Here is a 24,398-nt window from a genome sequence, read left to right as displayed (position 1 = left end):
GGGAATTTCCAGTTTTCAGCATTAAATTTAAGAGAGATTTAGTCGCAAAGAATTTTGCGCTTTGTTAGCGACGCCGCGTCATTCCAGCAAATGTCCATGGAATGGATAATAAATATTAAACAAAATTAATTCACATTTTATATAATATGCAGGTCACAATACAGAACAAAATGAACATATTTGCTTGTTTCTTAGACCTCCTAACCTAGCTGTATGTATTTGCCCAACGATGCTGCAAAACCAAGCAGATTTTTAATCTTCTTGTGTAAATTTCAAGAACTCATTTTCAACAGCATAATTAGTTGCTACCATTAGTTCTGTCTTAATTACTTCGAACCTGATTTGATTTCTCTGATCAGTCCTGGAATGCTCAAAACAAAGCCTAAGATCTTACCAAGGTTTGGCTGGCACGTCAATTTGTTTGCTTTTAAATCACTTAAAATATTTTGTTCTACGCTTCCTATTTTTACCACAATCACAACACGTGAATCAAACATGCAAGATCTTGCAGTCGACTTGAAATTTTGTATAGCTCGTCTAACTTGTATTTTATCGGAATGAATTCAAATTTCTCGATCTTCATCGTTAATGAAATATACGAGGGAAATAGAAAGTCAATATGAGAGTTCCCGGAAATACAAGAGAGTTGGTCACCCTAGTATAATACAGCGTGTTTCGCTTAGAGGGATCGAGAAGTCATTGATAATTTGAAGTGTAAATAATGGTTTATTAACACACTTTTTCACATGCTTTAATGTGGAAACTCTCCGAGTTTAAGAGAATGGTCAATGCAACTTGATGCGTGCGCCTCGAGTTCCCATGTAGACATCGAAACGTCCACATTCTTATCGTCGCGTCGAGTGTCTGTTTCTCTACTGAATAGTGCCAGGCTTGTTCCCGCATTAAACATTGGCACTCATGCGCAAGCACCTGTATTGGTGTAGTATAAGCTCGGAGAATTTTTCTGTATCTTGCAAAATAAAACTCTGCTTTTAAACGGTGAGCATTTATTTCTATCTATATCCTTCTAAGCGGAACATGCTGTATAACATATAACCTGTGTCTAAAAAGTTCGGTGAATGGTATCAGAAAAGAAACAAAACAAAAGATACAAACAAATTACCTTTATTGGTCTTCAAAATAATAGCCATCTGACACAACACACGTTTGGCAAAGTTCATAAATAACTGGAAACTGTCATCAAAGGCCTCTTTAGGAGTCGACCGCACAACGACTGTCACACGTTCTTGGATTAGACGATGGTGCGCTAATGTCCAATTCCTCCGCCATCAAGAGTCACTCGCTGATATCATGCCACCATGTGTCGCAATCGCTCATGTCTGGGATTCTGCTTGTAAACTGCCGACCCGAACGTGGCTCATCCTCAGTCGTTTCCTTCCCGTCACGAAAGCATTTGAACCAGTCGTAAATACATTTTCTGTTCACGGCTTCCGTCCCGTACACTTGCACCAACATTTCATGCGTCTCCGTAACCATTTTCCCTAATTTGTAGCAGAACTTGATGTTGACTCGTCGCTCCATTGCGCTGTCACCAGGCACGTAGCTAGGGGGAGGGCAAAGGGGGTTGAAGCCCCCACCACAGAAATCCTACAAATATCGAATTTAAATAGTATATAGTGATAATTAATTTTACTTCCTTAGCAGGATTAATCATTAGATCCAAAAAAGTTTAGTTTTATATTTTTACATTCTACCATTTAATCCAAAGAATAAATGGATCCACATCTCTCAAAATGTAGGTATAGTTTTCTTTGTGAGAGGTCACACAATATAAACTTTATGAGCAAATTTTGGCTCTAACTTTTATAGCCTTTTTTAACGGAAAGTGTAAAAGTTTATAACAAAATACAATAACTATGAATTTCAGTACACTAACCGTACAAAATGTAAGAAAAATAATGGACAACACTTGTGTTGGCTACAGGGCTACTCCTGGCTACGGGCCTGGCTGTCACATTACCTCTCACACCATCACCCCCTCTCACACCGACTACGTTCGACTGCGCGCGCACACACACACGCACACACATGTCCTTGGCTGCTTGAAGCTATGAAGAGAGTATCGGCTAAGCCATGCCTCTAATTCCTGGGTGATCACGTCTTGTTAGATTCAAGGAGTTTGATGGTGTTCAAATCACAGCTAATGTTGCTTTGTAATTTTGACTGCAAGTGTTGTTCATGTAATGGGGTTTACCCGTCGCATGGTGGTTTGTGGGTGTTGTGTTCTGGGCCTGGTCTCAGTGGGTCAGGGGCGTGGGAGTTGGTGTACTCGACGACGTGAAATTCCTTGTCCAATGTCTCGAACTGCTGGATTCGGCTGCGCGCAGCGCGTTTACCCTGACAGCCACGAGTAGTCCACGCTAGGTGGCGCTTCTCCACATGTCTCTGGATAGCCACGTGCATGCGCGCGCACCTGGCTTATTTTGCTGTCGATATATCAGACCATTTACCGAACGTTTTAGACACATTGTGTACATTTCTATCTGAGGTCCATATTTACTAAAACTTTTGCAATTACAGGCAGTTCTCGGCAGCAAATTCCTGTTTCCTTGTCCATTTGAGAAACAACTGCAGAGAACATCTGCAACTCCTCCTTTTCTTCCGAACTCTGTTTAAGCAACTTGAGAATGGACCTTTGTGCCAACCGCCAGCGACCAGTCAGCCGAACACGACTAGCAAGTCAGCCTCAACTCACTCTGGTTTTGTACTGGTAGTTTTACTCTGCAACTTGCTTCTGAAATTATAACTCTGTATCCGCAACTTAGGATCTAATTCTGTGTTACGAAATGATGTTTCAGAATGAATCATGTTAAATGTAAGCGTCTGTCTGTCTGTCCAACCTATCAGGGCATAAAGTGGACTTAAAGAAAGAAAAACTTAAAATATAAAATTACCGAACTTTATTATTCTTTACATCTGATAAATAGTAGTTCAAAAACTGTAACTCTCATGCATTGACATCATCATAAGCAAAATTATTATAGTTGTGTCGTGATTGAAATATGCATTAAATATTTATTCATAATTTTTATTTTTTAAATTTTAGTTCGCTTGTTATTCATAATATTGTACGTAAATTGAGGTAGATGTAAGTTTCAAATGTAATGCAAATAAATTGTAGAGTACAAAAAGCAAAGTTAAATTCAATATGATATTAAACACATGAACTTCCTGTATCTGACTTCTTTCACCTCAACGTACTGCTCTACCAAGGAAAGAAAAAAAACCTGTAGCTGTCATCAAATTTTCAACCCTAAGCGAGCCAATAGGTATGGGTGATGCGATCAGCTGCTTGCCATGTAATTTTGCCCCTATGTTGCCGAAATGTGCTGCGTTCTTCACCACTTCGTCGTTATCGTTATTTAGTGCCTAGTGTTATATCATGTTCAAGAGGAAAACCACAGCGAATGCAGAGACGTAGTACAGTCACGGACATTTCTGGGTTGTGACAATTCAATAAACTTTCAATGGAATGAATCATTACAACCCAGAATTCTCCATGATTGTACCATGGGTGTACGCAGAGATCTGCACATCGGGCAAATTCGCTTACTAGGCCCGCCTGGCTGGCGAGCAGCCGAGTAAAATTGTAGTCCTGAGTTTTGACCCGTCAAGCATAGAAAGCCCACGGATAATTGGAAGGCCTTGCAAGACGAAGATCGCTTATCTTCATGGAACCCTCATTCAAGTTTTGCACCGTCTCCAGATACATGAGTCACGCAGTCACCGTTGCCAACTTTTAGATTCTAAACTGGTCTAGGAGCTCTTAAAATTTTCATCAGGTTTATCAATTTGAAATTGCAGACATGAATACAAATTATGTAGTTCTAAATTATGTAACCTTCTCCACTCACCTGTCTCCTCATCCCTTTTAGGTCCAAAGATTTTCCTAAGGATCTTATTTTCAAATACTCTCAAATTATGTTCCTCTCTCAATGCAAGGGACCAATTTTCACACCCATATAATACTACAGGCAAAATTACTGTTTTGTATATTTTAACTTTTAGTTTCTTAGATATTAAACGAGAAGACAAAAGTTTATGAAGAGAGAAGTAACATGCATTTCCTGAATTAAGCCTACTTTTTATTTCCTCTATAATATAATTTTCATTTGTTACTTGTACTCCTAAGTATTTGAATTTGGAAACTGGTTCAAACGAGTTGTTATCAATAATTAGATTTTGATTATTACCTAACACTTGGTTTCGGCCTGTAAGCATATATTTAGTTTTCTCTTTGTTAACTTCCAAACCTATCTCTTTAGCAGTTTTGAAAAATATTTTAGCATTATTCTTAATTGTATTTATATCATCCCCTAATAAGTCTACATCATCTGCATATGCTAACAACTGAGTCATACCATTTAATTTTAGTCCTTCTTTAGTTTCTTTTACCTTCCTAACAGCATATTCTAAGGCAAAATTAAAGAGCAATGGAGATAATGCATCTCCTTGTTTTAACCCATCATGAATTGTAAATTTGTCAGACACATTAATACCCACACGAATTTTACTTTCTGTTTCACTGGTGCATACTTTTATCATACTAACAAGCTTCTTAGGTATTCCAAACTCGACTAATATATTATATAATTTATCTCTTTTCACCGAATCATATGCTTTTTTGAAATCAATGAATAGCTGATGGACATTTTGATTATATTCCCACTTTTTTTCAAGTGTCTGTCTGATGTGAAAAATTTGATCTGTAGTTGATCTGTTACATTTAAATCCACATTGATAATCACCTATAATTTCATAAGCATATGGGGTTAGTCTTGTTAAAAGAATGTTAGATAATATTTTATATGTTGTTGAGAGTAGAGAAATTCCACGGTAATTATTGCAGTTCATTTTATCACCTTTTTTAAACACAGGAACAATTATGGATTCTTTCCACTGTTGAAGTATTTCTTCTTTATTCCATATTAAACAAATTAATTTAATAATAATATAATAATACTAATAATAATAATTTGAATTATTTTGCCAATGCAGCATGGAGAAAAACAACATTCAAAACACAATCTAAGTTCACAAAGTTCAATTTTGCAATTCTTTTGCAAAAAGTCGCTCAGTCTCTCGCGAGAATTGTGAAAATTCCTTGCTTCGTCTCAGTGTGCCGACGTTATTGCAAACGTTCTTCCCGGTACTGATTTTGCATCCCCTTGTGAACTCTCAAGTGATGCTGAGTCTACATCCACATCAGTGGCGTATGCTGGTTCTAACGAATGGGTAAGCTCTGACCCTTCATCCTCAAACTCCAAACGTTTCCGTGCAATTTATGTCAGGATACATATTGGATTTAGGAATATTGTGTCGGAATGTTTGTCTTATTGCAACGACCACAATCAACTAATTCTCGTTATTGCAGTTTAATATACGTGTAGAATTTCAAATAATAAAACAAGACAGTATTATAGCTATAAAAAAACACCTGTGAAATATAAAATAAAAGACGTGCATTAGTGAAATAAAAACCCGCAATATTAATTTAAGTGCAAAGTTCAACTTACTCCAGGACCCGATTACTTGTGCCGTACCACATCCAAAGCATGCTGTTTGTCTGTGCGAAAGATTGCAGCTTAACAAAGGAAATTATGTGACTTTTTGATTTTTCATGTTTGGCACATGCGTTGCAAAGATTGTTTAGTTTACAGTATCCGCCACGCGTCCATACATTCTTTTCAGCCCTGAAAAGTAAGCACGACCAACAAAAAAGCTTATTAACACTTATACTTATTGTCAACCATGGTGTTTTGTCATAATTTGCTTGCGAAAATACCTCACATATTCCCGATTTTTGTCTTTGTGTGTAGAAATAAGTTCAAGCGATGGCACTGGCCTATCTGTATTAACAATTTGCAACTTCTCCTGAAAAAGATCTTGTTCCAAAAGGTTTCACCCAAATCTTGTATCACATCCATTACCCTTTAACGCAGCACTATCACGACAAACACTAACACGTAACTAAATAATAAACACGAAGCACAGCCCGAAGCCAACGACTACACGCATTGAGTTTCAGGCGCCAAACTTCTGTTGTTGTGTTCCTGGCTCAGAATGAAATTCCCTATGAATGATAAAAAAAAAATCCCTTTCCTAGCTCGAAATTACCTGCAATGACAGGTTTTAAAAGTTCGAATCATTGCAGGCCAGAGTAAGAATTTTATTTCGGGGTGGGGGTGGGGATAATCCCTTATTAGCAGCCGCCACATAAAGTTCAAACAGTGGGGTTAGAAGTCTTGAAGATGAATCTCAGATTATTACAACGTATTATGCAAGGTGTTTAATTCTGCTAATGAAGTAAAATTAATTACCACTATACACTTGTTAAATAAGATATTTGTAGGATTTCGAGGATGGGGGTTTCAGCCCCCCGAGTTCTCCACCTGGCTACGTGCCTGATGTGTTTGTTCCTTTTATGTTTATTTCGTTCATCTTCATCACTCTTAATATAGCAACTTAAATTAACTAATATATATATATATATATATATATATATAATTTATTTCTGATATCTTTCCCTTTACGCTGCTTTTGAAGCTTAGAGAGAAAAAACAATCACTATTTTTGTAAATACAAGAATCGGGGGAGTCAACATATAGGTGCTTTAATTGATTAAGATTTGAATTTTAATTTAGTTTGCTTCATCTTCAATATTTAAGCTTTTTCCTTTTGATAAATTTATGTTCAAGTAACAGAAGCAAATGTAAATTGAAAATTAGCGTAGAATTGGTTTGCCCATGTTATTCATATTTTCCTGTTTTTCGCACTCTACCGGGTATGATTTCCTTATTTCCCTTACAAAAGGCAATTTGTGAACCCAAAATTCCCGTTCCTGATAAATTTGCCTGCCATAAAAAACACAGTTTCTATGTTTAGCGACGACACAAAAGCAGAGTGCGACCGGTGGACTCTCACAAGAAGGAGGTTACCCTGGCCACGGAATCACCGCGCCTGAGAAGCAGTGTTTCCTCCCCCTCTTTCCTCTCTCCTCCCTCCTCGCCAAGGGTTGTAAGGGATGCGGTTTGAATGACGTCAGGGTGAGATTCTCTAACGTCATTCCACCGGCTGGAGAAAGGTTCCTGGACATTCAGCGGCAAACTGTTGGAAGCATTCGCGCGCCGGAAACAAAGAAATGTATGTATCGAAATTGGTTTGGAAGAATATTGTGTGTGTGTGTGTGTGTGTGTGTGTGTGTGTGTGTGTGTGTGTGTGTGTGTGTATATATATATATATATATATATATATATATATATATATACATGGTGATTCCAAAGGTATAGTACAAACGAAAACCACAGATACCTCCCATGAAATAGAGACGAAAGTTCCCCTTCCACTTTGCCGAGAGATGCCTCCGTGAGGAGCTAGACAACGCCGAAAACGTGTGAAAATGAATTTCACACCTCTGTACAGCCAGTACCAGTGAAGATAGAAAGGCGGAACAAACGAAGTCAAAAGGAACACCAAAGTCGCCCATCCGAAAAACACTAGGCGGCAGCTGCGGAACGCATCCGCATGGGGTTCCACAAAGGAAATAGGAGTGTCCCGCAAGACAAGTGAAGGGAAAGGGTAGCGATCGACAACGGTAGGGAGAAAAGAAGCTATGAAGCATGAAGTAACAATTGCACAGCGGGAAACAAACACCATGACTGAAGCACTGCAGTCGAGAAAAGTAGTGCGGGGTTGCAGAACGACGGGAGGACGACGTAGGATGTAAAAACACACCGAGAATGAAAGCAAAGTGGTCCGTGACACTCGACAGGCAACAGACGCGTACATGGTTCGGGGCAGAAATGGCGGCGCTGGCGGTGCAGCGCAAGGGGAGTTCCCAAAACACAGTGGGGAGACACCGCAGCAAGAACAAAGCACGGTGCAACAAAAGAGAAAGAGGACCGAACGGGGAATGGTACCTGCCAAGGAGACAACAAATGCGGGACGAGGGATTTCCCGTAGCAGCACCGAGGGGATGTCACACAGAGGTCGTGCGCCAGCAGGACAAACACAGCAACTACGGGCACAGGAGCATATTGCTAATGAAAGGTTCACGTACAGATAGGACCACGTACCCCTTACTGACTTTGTAACAAACGTCGTGATGGGGCCCAATCAGCCTCTTAGAAATGAAGCCGGAGGCACATCGCTGGGTGGGAGAGGCGAAAGGCTGCTGGAGTGTCGTACGGACACCACCACTCCGTACGGTGGACGACACTAATGGACGAGGTCGGAATGTTTCCATCCCGATCACCAGGTCCACCGTTCCCAGACCTGACGCGGCTGCTTGCTTCCGAGCGCAACCCCAGCCGAACAACTCGAGTCCCTCCTCGGCCGCAGCCTTCCGCTCCGAAACCAAGCGTGGCCTCACACCACCGCAGCCGCACACTGCCGCGTGGGTGTGAGACCGGGCCGAGCAAGGCTGGACAGATAAACTGCGTGGGACAATCGTGTAATGAAGCTACGTGGGGGTATGCACGTCTGTTCAACTGCTGGGTTACCCCACATTGGTGTACACAAACACCACACGATCGTACGTAGTGCTCCCCGTCGGCTCGAGCAAGACGGACGAAGTACTAGTTGTGGGTGAATGGGGCAAGAATGAAGGACGCTACATGTGTTCCACGATGACAAGGCCCCAGAGTACATGGCCCCACCTGACGGCAGTGGTCAGGTAGTGAAGAGCACAGGCACGGGTGGCTCAGGAACGTCAGCTGATTGTACCACAGCGCCGTGCGGACGTGTGGGCTGATTGGAAGTGCAGCGTCAGGGAGCGTGTCAGTGAAAGAGCCGGTGCGGTGGTGGTGTGCTTGACATACGACAATTGAGTACGTTGTTTCGAAGCCGTTGTGACCAGTGTGTGTGTGTGTGCCACCTGTGCACTGCAGTACAGTATTCCATAATTGGCACTATCCTCACCGTACCATGGAACGCTACACATTTGTAGAACTGAGGGACATGCATTTTGTCTACGGCCTTGCAGATGGCAATGGCCGAGCAGCTGCACGCCTTTATCGCGGACGCTATCCGGAGAGGCGACAACCCGACAGCAGGTTGTTTTCGAACGTGCACCGTACCCTTGGTGAATCGGGTGTGTTACGTGCAGGCCATCATGTCGGTCACCCAAGACATGTGCGCACCGCGGCGGTCGAGGAGGACGTACTTGCTCGCGTGGACGACACACCGTCCACTAGCACCCGTAGCATTGCACGTGCAGTGGGAGTATCACAGTCGACAGTGTGGCGTGTCCTTCATGATGATCTGCTGTATCCCTATCATCCACAGCGAGTCCACGCGTTGCAGGCTGAGGATTACCCACGACGTGTGGAATGCTGTCAACGACTGTTGCAGTTTTGTACCGACGATCCCCGTTTTTAGCGCATGTGCTTTTCACGGACGAGGCAACATTCACCCGTGAGGGCATCTTCAATTGCCGAAACAGCCATGTGTGGGATTATGAAAATCCACATGCAGCAGTCGAGGTGCACCATCAGACCCAGTTTGCAGTGAATATCTGGGCAGGTATCATCGATGAACAGATTATCGGTCCATACCTGCTGCCAGCACGTTTAAATGGCCTCCTCTATCGCACCTTTCTTGCATCAGTCCTTCCAGAGCTGCTAGAAGATGTACCCCTCAACGTGCGACATCGTATGTGGTTTCAATTGGATGGAGCGCCTGCACATTTTGATGGCACAGTGCGAACCCTTTTGCACCGTACCTACCCACAGCGCTGGATCGGCAGAGAGGGCCCCGTCCCCTGGCCCGCCCGTTCGCCTGACCTCACACCAATGGATTTCTTCTTGTGGGGCCTTGTGAAAACACTCGTCTACGAGACCCCGGTGCCTGACAAGGAAACATTGGTAGCGCGGATACTTGCAGCATCGGCCGAGGTGTGTACCATGCCAGGGATTTTTGACAGGGTTTGCCAGAATTTCCTGCGACGCTGCAATGCCTGCATTGAATGTGGTGGTCGTCAATTTGAGCAACTTTTGTAACAACGTCAGTCCGGGCTACGACTACGTACTACGTACTATTCCTATCTGTAAGTGCACCTTTGCGTGGCAATAAACCTCCTGTGCCCGTAGTTGCTGTGTTTGTCCTGCTGGCGCACGACCTCTGTGTGACATCCCCTCGGTGCTGCTACGGGGAATCCCTCGACCCGCATTTGTTGTCTCCTTGACAGGTACCATTCCCCGTTCGGTCCTCTTTCTCTTTTGTTGAACCGTGCTTTGTTCTTGCTGCGGTGTCTCCCCACTGTGTTTGGGGACTCCCCACGCGCTGCATGTGTTTGTTTCCCGCTGTGCTATTGTTACTTCATGCTTCATTGCTTCTTTTGTCCCTACCGTTGTCGATCGCTACCCTTTCCCTTCACTTGTCTTGCGGGACACTCCTATTTCCTTTGTGGAACCCCATGCGCATGCGTTGCGCAGCTGCCGCCTAGTGTTTTTCGGATGGGCGACTTTGGTGTTCCTTTTGACTTCTTTTGTTCCGCCTTTCTATCTTCACTGGTACTGGCTGTACAGAGGTGTGAAGTTCATTTTCACACGTTTTCGGCGTTGTCTAGCTCCTCACGGAGGCATCTCTTGGCAAAGTGGAAGGGGAACTTTCGTCTCTATTTCATGGGAGGTATCTGTGGTTTTCGTTTGTACTATACCTTTAGAATCACCCTATATATATATATATATATATATATATATATATATATATATATATATATATATATATATTTAAAAAAAAGAAATATAGCCGGGTCATCTGCGATTACCTAGATGACCCAGAGTATACGCCGCTGATCCACATCATTAAATAATGTTGAAGAAGTGCTTTGTGAATCATCTAGAAGTGATAAATGTGTTGGAATGTCTATAAACTTACTTTTGAACGAAAACATAGGCTCAGTGGAATTTGGCAACAGTGTTGGCTAAAATCTGCACCACGGAGTATATTGCGACGAAACGTCACTTCAAAAGTTAATGATAGGTACTACATGATCTGCCGAACATTCTGTAATATACCTGCGAGCTGTTATTGCAATTCAGATGTCAAATATTAAAGTGTCCGGTTTTCATTGTCCAGCAGTATAGATTCGGTAAGGAAGAAATTTTCCGATATAAAAGATTGTTTTATTCACTAGAACATGTGAACCTTATATTTCTGTTACGATTGAAGGGATTTAAGTAAATAACAGAAAATATAAGGTCTCCGTCATATTCAAACTGCTGCGTACAGATGGCGCTGAAGTGGTAGTTTTGTTAATACCGGTGCATTTTCTTTCTTTTATGACTAGTATGGAATATTTCGTGGTGAAACAAAGATCACATGTTCTTCCCGCAAGCATCTGAAATACTATGTGAAAAAATGAAAACATTTCGTACCTTCAGAGATTAGTGCCTATCATTAAAACTTTTGAAGTGACGTTTCGTCGCAATATACTCCGTGGTGCAGATTTTAGCCAACACTGTTGCCGATATTTCACGCCGTGTTTTCTAACGATATGATCAATACAAGTGCGTCGAAATCGTGAAAGTTAAACCATCTGTGGTTAAACCAAGTTACCAGAGAATAACGAATCCAGTACATGTTGGAAGAAGGAAACATCGGAAAAACTGAAAGGTAAGTCTTATATTTAAATGCTTGTTGCTTAATCCATCAAAAGTAAAACGTTTGCAATATGCAAGAGTGATGCAGAATGTATGATTTATTTATATGTTGAAGAAATACCTTCCGATATAATTTCTGTGAGAATATCGCTTCAACGTCTCAACCTTTACAACGCAGCACGCATTTTTCCTTACAAACGAAGTTCATAATTCTTTGCAATTGTAAAATCAGAAGAGAATGTTATATTAAATTAGGCATAATGCCGATATTACAGTTTTGTGATTATTACTAGAGCATGAAATACCTTGATATAGATTATATTCTGGCGTTAAATCGATATTGCACAAAATGCTCTACTATCGTTCTTGGGAGATTATTTTCGTATTTCACTGGTGTTATTCAAATGTCCGTACATCGGAATTTGTGTTACAAATCAGTCGTTCATTATAGATTCACTTTGCCCTTGTACAAGGTTGGAACGAGTTGTTTCTGACCTGTTTTGAACAAGATTTTTCTCTTTTATGTTTTTGAAACTTGAACACAGTTCATAAAGCTCGCAAATGTTAAATGCCATAAGTAGGTTAAGCTGTTAGGTTGGATTGGAATAGATTTATTGTGAGATCCCCGAATTTTGTGCAAGTTCTGAACAACGTTCTGTTATCTTCTTTCACAGAATCAGGTCAGAAAACCGGTTTTGTAAGCTGTTATTTCATAATTTTGAACGCCTTGTAATGGTAGCGGAACATTTCCAATAAGTTCAAACTTTATGTATTTAAGGTGTAAAATTACACCCTAACAGCTAAAAGAGTAAAGTCCTAACAGTCTACCAAATAATAGTTTTCGTGTTTACTGAGAATTTACAAATTAGTATAGATTAGTAAATATTAGAAGTTCACATATTTTACAAGTGCAACGCCAATAATTTATTTGTGGGTAAGATTGAGTGATTTTCAGAGAAATCATAATTTGTCCAGATTATGTTACGAATATTTGATTCAATAACCTACTGAAGTCAATGTCCTATTCATAGGCGTGCGCACAGGGGGCAAGGGGGGGGGGGGGCTCACGGACGTTCGCAATTTTTTCCACATAGGGACAAGCAAGATATTTTTCCGTGGGGCATATTACCCCGATAATAGTGCTGCCCCCTCAAAAACACCACTTGAATTTGAATTTATCGCATACTTGCGTCCCTCCATTACATGCGTAATAATTAATGTAAATTACTATGACTGAAATCAAATTATACGTGTGAAATATATACTTTTAGGTAGATATTCGTTTTCGAAGAGGGAGGTGTGGTAATCCTTGCCCGTCTTCTAGACGTTCCATGCCCCTACATTATTATACTTTCAACTAGAAATTTAGTGTAGAGGAATCTTATGACTTATTAAACGATATTGGTTGCAGGGGCGCAACCACAAGGGGGCAGAGGGCCATTGCCTTATCACAACCTTGGACGGAAATCAATTCTAGGAGGGCAAACATTGAATTAAGAAAAAGTAAAACTAGGAGAAATTAAGATTAGCAGGACAATAGGTTACTCAAAATGGAATTAGTTTTCACGTCTTTCTATCATCATTTTTTCCAGACGGCCAGGAGCACTTGTAGGGTGGCACAGAGGGGCAATTGCCCCCTCGACTTCAAATTTTATATACAAACAAAACTACATTTCGTAAAATTTTCTTGCTCGGTTCGCTCTCAATATCTGCTTTTCTTACAGTCTTGTCAAGTTCATAGTCATAGCTAGGGGACGGCGGGAGTTGTCCCTGGACGCTGAACAATCTGAATGAGAAAAATTGTAAAAGAGAACGCCATGGCGTCCTGTGATTTTTTTTGCGCCATATTAAATCAATACAGTTTTCACTTTGCAAAAATTTGGATCGTGAAATCTTCTTGCTCGCTTCGCTCGCAATTTATTTTCTGTAGTGCATTGTAAATTACCAGAGACAGTGTAAGAACAATTAAGTACTTCAGACAGTAGCTCCTGTAACAGCTTGGTTTGGAGGAAAAGGAGCGAGCATATTTCAGAGACAATTTATAACATTTTTGCTATTGGTTTGTTATGAGGCGGATGAATTGATTATGTAATGTATATAAATAATATGTCATATACACACACACACACACACACACACACACACACACATACCCATCAATGCAATAGAACTAAAACAGGGAGATAAAGTGAAGTTTTTCTTTCCCGACTAAACTTTCAAGGCTTTTGCCCCCCCCCCCCCCCTAATCAGAGGGTCTGCGGACGCCTATGGTCATATTTAACATGCACTGTAAAGATAGATCTGAGTCACTGAAGTGAGCTGATACCGTGAATCAAACCTTTTATAATTCTGTTATAAAAGGACCACTTCGTTAACCATTATGGTGCAGTTTAGATCAGTTATATTCACATCCACTTACACAACATCTCTAAGTTGTTTTCATTTTATTATTAACTCAACTTGTCTGTGGTTGTAACAATGCAATGAAAATTATTTTTTCATCTTTGTTAAGTTCATAGTCTCATACACCATATTAACAATATTTTTATTTGCTCCTTTTGCAGATGAACATTTGAGAATCTATTTGATGTGTCTTCTAAGAATACCTTGAAATTTGTAAAAAGGTCAACAGATTTGACTAACAATGGCAACCCAATACCGTGGAAGTTTGTGGATATGCTTCTATGGAATCAAAATCGTCTGTGTGGATTGTTTGAACTGTACACAATTTGCACATACATGGTTGGATGGTGATGGTTTACAAGATATCAAGAGTCCAAAATATACTCAAGAAATGATGTTGCAAGACTTCTTAATATCTGGTTGCAAGTAGTCAGCAATTGGGAACGGTATATTTGAGAAACTGAAAATAATGAGAATGGTATAACTTGTTTGTCTTGTCTGTCAAGTTATAGCACACATTCCTTGAAATTTTTGCTAGTTCCAATTTTGAAGGGTATTTGCCTACAATCTTAGGATATTCATTGCTTTCTGAATGGAATGATGATTTCAAGACAGCAAGAAGCATACGCATCTATGAGAGAACCACATAATGTTGCAGGATGGGCAAGAAGGAGAATGAAGTTACATTGAAAGAAAAATGTTAATGTGAATTTGTACGTATATCCCGAATATATAGTTTTAGTAGTCCCTTCATGCAATGATTTTTGAATGATTTGAATTTTATTCTAATGGTAATTATTACCATATTGTATCTTAGAAAACTTCTCTCACAATTCTTATCTGAGTATCTTATCTAAGATATCGACAGTGTGTGGAAAGTTACTTTTCAAAAGTAATTCAAAGTTAATCACTTCAGAAATTATTTCATTTATAATTACTGTAGCTTTAAAACGTATCTAATTTAGTTCTTATTACAATTACTTTATTCTAGATTAGTTATATCTTGTAAGACATGGTTCAGAACATGAAATGCAAGTGCACTATTCATTTCATCACAGATGACCACCAAAAACTTAGCATTAAGTTCATATATAATTGAGGACTAAAAGTGGTAAACGTTGTAAGTGCCAAAAGCGAAAGTGTCGGGGAAATCGCATTGTTCCGCACATCAGCCCGTAAGAACGTGCACACTAGTGACCTCTTTACACGCCCTTTGAACTACTTAGAGGGCTACCAGCCACATTTTACATTTACCACATTATAAAGCATGGCACATTTCACAGTTTAACGTGGAAAACGGTGTTTGAATTATTGTGGCACTTACAGCGTTTACCAATTTTAGTCCTCAATTATAACTGCTGGTGTCCGTGTGTGAGTGGTTAGAACAGCGCGTTACGACGCTAGGAGTCTCTGGTTCGAATCCCGGCATGGGTATGCTTTGTATGTGATCCTTCAAAAGTTTCATCATTTATCACTCGTTCTCATCTTTGCGATTAGACAAAAATGGCAGAAAAGCGTAGTAAAATAAACTAAATCAATCAACCATATAATTATAACTAAGTTAATATAATATGTAAATACAGAGGTAATAAAATCCACATCTTTTACTTAAAGATGAAAAAATAATATTTTATTGTATTTTTTTGAGCAAACAATATAGACTATTATTCAGAATTACTGTTGAACTGTGGTATACCAATGAGGATTGTTGGAGATTATATAGCCTTATGTCGAAATTATTCTAATTAAAATACACTTGGAATAGATACATTCTGGTTCTTGGCAATAAATAAGATTGTTCTCATGGTCTCACGATTTCAATAATCACTAATTCATCCATTCTTTCAGGCGAGGATATGATTCAACAAATTGTAAAAATGGAACAGAAGAAAATTCCTTTCTATGCAAAAAAAATAGTAATTGTACACTTCTGTTCACATCAATTGGTACATACTTCAACTGTTCGACCCTATAAAGAGTGACACTTTATGTGAACAGGAGTGTACAACTAACTTCGAAGTTAGTTAATAGTTAGGTGGGAAAATAACTGAATTTCAGGTACTAATTTCATAAAGTAAGTAGTTTACAGTTAATGTTACTCGAAAATGTTACTGTTTCTTCCAAAGACAGCTGCTGAACAAACCAGTATAATTCGTGAAGAACTGTGAAACAGGACTTTGGACATTGTGCGGAAGCAACTTGTGTAAAATTGTACTTAAGTATTTTGAAACGAACAAACAATCACTCTGCTGCTCGTTTACCTTTATTCCCGGTTTTCAAATAAAGGCCTCCCCGATGGCGTGGTGGTAAAGTCGTCGCCTTGTAGCTACTCAAGAGGTTCGATACATGGTGGAGGCGCATTGCACAGTGGTTCGGATCCCACTTTAAACTGTAGGTCCAGTCCTGATTAGCCTTTCTGTGCGTAAACATGACTTAAAACATCAATTTAAGTTTTTCAAATAAATAATGTTCTTAAAGTATAGTAATTTGAGATTTAATTTCCATTGTAACACTGTTAAGCCTTGTTTTCATGTCATTAAAATGTTGACGAAGGAAAGCTTTTATAGTATAAAAAAAATATACATAAAAATGTAACGTTTCCACCGTCTAACAGGATCTTCTTCAGACGAATATTCACAATTGACAATAAGGAAAAATTATTTGGTCTTATCGTCATCCTGAGAAAATGGAAAACTTTTTTGTATCAATTGTAATTCTGCAAGAAAAATACATTAGGAAACTGAAATTTACGGCCTTGTGGAAAAATTAACATTAATACTTTTAAGCATTTTTCAACAATGTTTATAATTGAAAATATTGAAAATGTGTTTTATCTTTAATTTCATTTTACTAATACAGGGTGCAGAAAATAATATCTTGCGAATGATATTTATTTCAACAATGAAAGCACGGTGCGTTGAATACGTTCTACCAAAGAATATTTTGAACAGTCGCTCCATACACAAGAAAAGAACTTCCCTGGAGCAAGCGAACGAAAGCAAGTCTCTGAGCAAGTAGTGACGCGAGACGGCTCTACCAATGAACACGTGAGAGGGAACGGGATTGCGCGGAACGGCGGAAAGCTGCTGTAGTTACCACCTTTCGCAGCATCGTGTACTGCTTCGCTCTGCCCACTCGATCCCCTTCTCTGCCGCTATGTGCAGCCTTGCTGCAGCAGAGATAGTTGGGACAGAGTATAAAGTCTCCAATCAAAAGTAGAAAGTACTGTCATACAAAATGAAGTGTATAGTCAACGCAGGCACGTATCCAGAAATTCCTTTCGGGGCGAGGGGGGACAATATATTTTTAAGTGGTATAGATAGAACCTCACAGGTGCATATTTAAGGCCAGTGGTGCCCTTTTGGTGGCAAAGCGGGGAGGGGGGGGGTTGCAAGGAAGTTTACTTTCTCTTGGTAGACAAGGCCTAGCATTAAGAGGCCATAGTGCGGAGGCAAAAAAATGGGGAGCAACTGTCCCCTAAATAGTAGCCACCGTTTAAGGCTGCCATTTTTATCACGTGTTTGTCCGTTTCTTCTCATCAGGCATCAAAACATCTTTGGTGTCTTTGAGTGTCTTCACAAAGCTGTTACACATGCACGGGATGGACAATCCACTCGACGATGCGAGATTCAAACTGTGGGCTGTGAACTGGATGCACACAGTTCTCGAATATTTCTCCCTGATTCGAGCCTGAACACCACTAATGTGTCTTGTCTTCCCATGTATGCAGCTCTTATAAAAGCTGAAACTCACCAAATTGTTCATATTCAGGCCTAAGCACTCGCAAGTGTTCAAAATTGTCCGTCACAGCTTCCGCAGTCTTGTCATATATCGGCACGAAACAAAGGAAGTATTCTCGAACACAGCTGGATCGAGAAACAATTAATGCACAGTGAAAACCCTTCCGTTCCCAACACATCTAATGTTTCGACTTCCAATATGATAAAATGCTCACTCATTTATCTCCAGTGGCGTGATGGGGGTCATAACCCTCCATTGGCCCAGTATTTCTATAAAAAATGAACGTCAAAGGCAGAGAAAGATGGCAAAATGAAGACTGACTACCGAGAAAAAGTATACGTAACACCCCCCCCCCCCCCATCCCTTCGAAAATCCTGGGTATGCCAGTAGAGCAACCGCACGACATGCCAGAGATCCTGGTTCGGGTCCTGGCAGAGCCTGAAAATTCCGCTAAAATATCTACATATCCAACATCTTCCTGCTTTCTCTTCTCGACATTCACATAATTTTCGGCTGTCCCATTGTAGTGGTTAAGTTTTTGAGTGTGGATCGAACCCAGTTGGCTTAAATAAAAGTCATTTTTATCCCATGAAAGTCTCGGACTGCATACACGAAATTTGGCCCGGGCACAAATAAAATTACAGTTGATCTGTGCAACTTATTTATGTCTTAATAAACTGCCCCAATATCCGGTACTCCTGAAATATTCACTTTAGACCTTCGATCTCTTCAGCTCATGCCCCGAACTAACACTACACTGAGGCTCCTAGAGTTCCACAGACGTCAATATTTTCAACTTTGGACACGAACTAGAAGTAGACTTCGGTAGTTTACGGGAAATTGTCTCACTAGTCCACTTCGTTTTCGAATTACTAACAGATTCTGTTGTACTGATCAACCGGGAAATTGAAGCCGGGTATTTACGTCTTCATTATATTCTAGAATGTTCCGCAGGTAAAACGTTTCGTTAATATTACCAGTGGTTCGACTCCACCTCTTATTTAAGAACGTTTCCTTTCCCGCTTTCCAAAGAATAAATAATACAAAGAATCGTCCTACTCGTGGCACGCTTTGTAGTGCAGCTTCCAAATGATGACAAATCTTTAGCGCTCGCTGCGACAACAACAATGAAAACGCAAGAAAATTTACGTGCAATATTGTCAATAAAAGGGTTATAGAACCTTCTCCGTCTTGCCTCGATAATTACTCTCTTTAAATTATCGTCACATTATTCAAGAAGCCAAAAAACGAATTTATTCAGTGTAAACTGATAAGATTTCCTGCGGGGGCTCGGCCCCCTGATCTCCAACTTGGATACGTGCTATGATCAATAATATGGTTATGGAACATTCTCTACCTTGGCCCGATAATTATTTCTCTCCTTAAATTATCGTCGCATCTTTAAAGAAACCAAAAACCTAATTTTATGTAGTGTAAACTGAAAGATTTCCCTTGGAAGGGTCTCGACCCCCCCTGATCCCCATCTTGGATACATGCTATTATCAATAACAGGGTTATAGAACATTTTCTGTCTTGCCTAGATAATTATTACTCTCCTTAAATTATCGTCACATTATTCAAGAAGCCAAAAACCTACTTTATCTAGTGTAAACTGAAACATTTCCTGGGGGATCGAACCCCCTTATCCCCACATTGAACATGTGCTATTATCAATTACAGGGTTGTAGAAAAATTTACCTTGCCTCAATAATTATTTCTCTCCTTAAATTTTCGTCACATTATTTTATTCCACACACACAAGAAACCAAAAAGCCTCATTTTATCAAGTGTAAACCGAAAACTTTCGAGGGGCTCTAGCCCACTGAGCCCCCCTTGGATACGTGTCTGAGTGAACGCCGCATTTGCTTCAAACTTATTCACAAAATTTTTCAATTATTTCAATTACTGTCCTCACTTGGTCAGTTTCGTGTTTGAATTAACTACACTTATTATTGTATTTTATTCTCTGCGTTCTGAATATTAAAATAAATACTGAACATAAAACAACGAATTTTATATTAATATTTAACTACACTCATTATTGCATTTTCTTCTCTGCGTTCTAAATATTAAAACAAATACTTAATATAAAACAACGGATTTTATATGAATATTTCGACTATTACTACCCTCCACTGATGATATATTGCTTATTTCTGTAAGAAGAACATATAACTAAAATCTCATGATTATCAATTTCCGTGATTTACTACTTTTTTTAATTCACTAACTCACCTTTAACCAATATGGCGTCATCTCACATCGAGTACCCTAATCGACCTACCTGTATGTATGTACCTTCGTTATATTTACGCGGAGATCTGGCAACATGGCCCACGGTTGCCATGGCAAACGGTGCTGCCATCTGTTATCGAAAAATTACCAAAAATTACCACAAAATTGCCTTTAGTACGGCCTTAACTACTTACAAAAACTGCATACCTGAATTTTCCATCCCCGTGACGTTACAGCGGGTGCGTTCCGAAAGTCTTAACGAAACGAACGCATTCAACGAATATAACTGGGCTCGTGAATCTGGTGAAACCAGTTATTTTACAGACTTATGGGACACTCTAGGCGAAAGCGCAAGCGCAGCTTTTTTTTGGAGAAAGTTTCCGCATGGCGTCAGCGGAAGGAATGTTCTTATGGCAAAAATAAACTCTACTGTGGACACTGTTACTCATTTTAATCACATTCTAAGAAAGGTCAAGGCATACTCATCTTGTGCACGTTGCTTCATATCGGTCTCTGTTAAAATTATAATACATTTTCCGAACTAGTGCAGTTTGAATCCATCAGCACGCGCTTTATCTGCAAAGAGCAGACGGTTCTCACGGAACAAACCAGCCTCCTGGCCCGTGCATTTGGTGAATCTCGTTCTTGCACGAAACGCACGGAATGCGACTTTTGGGACAGCATAATGAAACTCACGAAACGCACGGAAGCACTTATGGGACAGCCAGTTACCATAACTCGTTTAACGCGTTAAACTCGTGCGACTTTCGGAACGGGCCCAGCTTTAATTGCGACGTAGGGGTACATTGGTGTGAACACAGCAATTCCGAACAGTAAGTGCCACCCACATTTCATAGTAATTTTATAGATTTTTCTACCCACCAGCACCAAATTTTATATCACTGCAGCAGCAAACAGATATACCTGAAACAGTAGTAGAACTTTCTTCTTCCGGTTGATAAGTTTTATCGTCGTCACTAGCACCAGAAATGTCTGAGTCTGACAAGCCATCACAGCCTCCACCTTCCCTCACATTAGTCATGTCTGGTGCACGACGGAAAGTGTTCGTTGTAGTGCCACAGTTGCTCGGTGGTGGCAGCACGTTGCAGATAGAGTATGGTCCTTGGTCACGTTTGGCACACAGAATATGTGATTCTCCACCCATTTCACTTCATAACTCAAAATGTCCCTCGGTGTCGCTTAGTCACCTGTGGCACTGAGTCATCCAAATAATAATAATAATACATTTGGAACAAAATTGGATTATTTTCATTAGTGTTTAATAGTTATTATTGCATAATAATTATAACCATGATGATGATAATTATTTGTTATTATGTTACTATTTTTACTATTCAAGTTTCATTCATGTCCTGACTCACCTACAAATTCTGCCGTTTCGCCTTTTACCATTTCGCCTTATGTTAACTGAACATAAAACCCTGTTGATCTACAGGGGTCAATTTAAGGACAAAACGTAAGGTCAATTATTCATGCGAGGAATATTCTAGATATTGTTTTATCCGTTGAATTAAACATTAAGTAGGGTTGTTTGACACCATTTCCCACACAAAATTAAATCCTTTACTTTCTGTGGTAAGTAACGGCACTCGATTTTTGTAGCGTTCTGGGCTGTTTTTCACCGTTGGTAAAGCAGCAAAATTCTTCATTGTTGAACATTGTTTGTAAGGATCCGCCCTGGATCGTACTTGGTTCGATGGGTCTATTGAGCCTCGGCTTCACACTCAGTATCGCTTCGGGGCTTGGGTCTCCTCGGCTCAAGGTTCGGGTTATTCCGGCTTCTTCAATCCTCGATGTAAGGTCCCTCGTAATTCTAGGTCAAAGGTTCTCAATGTACTTATAGATCTTGACCAAGATTCTATAAGTAATCGACAATCCTTTTTCCCACTAGGTTCTGTCGATATTCAGTTAAGTACCCAACTTCCTTTTCTCTTTTCAGCCTCTGACCAGAGAACTGAAAATTAATCCGCGACCACAGAATAAGAAAAGGTGTTCCCTGACCAGGGACACAAACGTTGACTACTAACAGTCTATCGACCGATCCCGAATTCTGGTGTATCCTACGACAAGCACAATCCTCTCAATTATATCCCCTGACCAGGGGCATAGAACCGAGAGAACATAAGCCTTCTGACCAGAAGAGCTAAGTAATTGTCCTAACGATAATCCAGAATAAACTAATTCCTAGTAGCGACGTGGAAGTAAGCGCAGAAATACGGGTGTGAAAAGAAAAGACGGTAATACGAGTTCCGTATTTATCTGGAGTTCGAATACAAAAGGCCACGGGCCGTTGCACCGTTGCACCGTTGCATTTTCTTGAAGTTTTTCTGTAGAAGCATCGTTTCCTTGACTCCCATCTGTTTTATAGTTGTGGTAGTGGCGTAGTGCGATGATTTGGTTTCTGTTACCTCTGCAACTGTCGCTCGAGGTTCGGTCTGTGATGGCAGTTCAGTTACGAACTGAGTGTTGTGGTCCTTAGAAGGGCCGACAGAATTTTGGTCCTCAAAAGGGCCTATCATTAGTTAGTGGTCCACAAAGGGCCGTTTTGCTATGACATTTCGTGTTATATCTGAGTTATTGTTGGTTGTCTGTTTAGAATATTTCTGTGACGAACTCGGCGAGTGCCTGGAGGGCTGCGACGGTTCTATCTGATTCGTTCTTCGTCGTTTCTATCTTGTCTTTCGCCGTTCTGATGAGCGTTCTTATTTTCTGGTCTTGCAGTTTTGCCAGTATCCATTTGATGAGTTCATTTGTCTCTTTTTGCTCTTCGGCTGGAACCTGAAGTGTCTGGCTATAGTTCATGGAAGTCGGTGGTGTAGTCTGCGCTGGTGGCTTCTCTTGTGGTAAGCTGAATGGTAGTTGTTTCTGTTGTTCCTTCCCATCATCTGGCTTGGGTTTTGGTTTCATCTGATGTACTGATTGGAACATTTTACAGCCCCTGTAGTTGGCCGGATGGTTTCCTCCACAGTTGCAGCATCTTGCAGGGAGTTTTCGGTCTTTCTTTTGGCATTCTGCTGTGAAATGATTGTTTGCAGATTTCACACATCTTGGTTGAGCCATGCATTGGCTCTGGGAATGCTCTATCCTCTGGCATTTATGGCATTGCAGTATACCTGGAGAGCGGTATGGTTCCACTTTCATCTCATAGTTCAGAAGGTGATCTTGGCTGTAGATATTTCTTGTTGTCTCGCCTTTCTTCAATGTAACTAAGTACAGTGGCATCGGTGTTTTGATGAAGGTTTTCGGATCTCTTCTCTTCATCTGTTGGACTTGTTCTACTTGGTAGTGCTGCGCTGCTAGCTCTGTCTGTATTTCTTTTGTTGGTAGGTCGATTGGCAGATGTCGGAGTACTACTTTGACAGGCCTCTCTCGGCGTGGTTTATCGGTGGCGTAGCTGAGCGAGTGCTCTTTGCAGTGGTTAATGAGCTTGTTATATGCTGATCTGGTGTTGGCTTGTATCTTCATTCCATCATGTAGAATTCGGATCGTGGCTTGTTTGTCATCTATTACCTTTGTCACCGAAGTGACAAATTGATGGCTTCTATCTGCGTTGTAGATGTAGACTGCTGGTAACTTGGCTGTCAGTCGCTCGATTGTCTCTTCATCGTGGTCTGAGAACGTTTGATACGTGTTTGTTGTGTCGATTGGCTTGACTATCGGTGGTGACCTAGCTCGTACTGGCTTCTTAGGATGTATGAATGGCTCGTCTATGTCTTCTTCTACTTCGGAAGAGTCGCAGGGGTATTCCCTTTTCTTGGTTTGCATCTCGCGTGGAGTGTCTGGTTTTGGTTGTTCTTCCTTGGACTTTGGCATGAAGTTTTCTTCATTCCCTCTGGTAGGCTGGCCAGGTTTTGGTGTTGTTTCTGCCTGTTCTCGCTCTTCTTCTTCTCTCTTCCTCGCCTCCTCCTTCTCTCGGTCTCTAATTTTCTTCCTTTCCTGCTTCCAGAGTTCATGGGTTTCTCGTTGTCCCTTGGTCAATGGCTTCCTTGAATTCCGTGGTCGGACGAATGGCGGTCCGCCTCCTCGGCGTTGCTCGTAAACGTTTCTCTGCATCTGGTCTCCTCTCTTCTTGCTGCCCTGGGCAAACAATACGTCTGTCAGGATCGAAATCCCAAAGAAGAAAATCCACGGGCCACCGAGCTTTGTTGCTTATATAGGATTTCTCGGTGCCGTGAAGGATTTACCAACTTTTATCTTTACCTCAATTTTACATTACAATAAAATACATATTAATAAAATATCAAAGAGGAACATAATTAGCTATATACAGAAATTATTATTTTTACCCTTTTGTGGATATTAAACATGCAATATAATTTTAATTGTTACACTCAGCATTTAATTTGACTAGTGAGTAAGGCTTCTTCCAACTCC

At 40.5% G+C, this 24,398-nt stretch overlaps 1 protein-coding gene across 2 annotated transcripts in view; it reads left to right on the top strand.

Moving 5' to 3' along the window:
• LOC145988423 (uncharacterized) overlaps positions 1 to 3,047 on the top strand; it is a 90,088-nt gene extending 87,041 nt beyond the window's left edge. For both annotated transcript variants that reach the window (XM_083123313.1, XM_083123312.1), the window contains exon 6: positions 2,542 to 3,047. In XM_083123313.1, coding sequence (XP_082979439.1) covers positions 2,542 to 2,767 — 226 coding nt within the window. In that variant the 3' untranslated portion in view covers positions 2,768 to 3,047. The remainder of the gene's footprint in view (positions 1 to 2,541) is intronic.
• The last annotated feature ends 21,351 nt before the right edge of the window (positions 3,048 to 24,398 follow it).

This window comes from Lepisma saccharinum, chromosome 5 (genome assembly GCF_977018435.1).
Source record: "Lepisma saccharinum chromosome 5, izLepSacc3.1, whole genome shotgun sequence".
Lineage (NCBI taxonomy): Eukaryota > Metazoa > Arthropoda > Insecta > Zygentoma > Lepismatidae > Lepisma > Lepisma saccharinum.
Note: the sequence above shows the minus strand (reverse complement) of the source record. Positions and strands in the feature narration are given on the sequence as shown.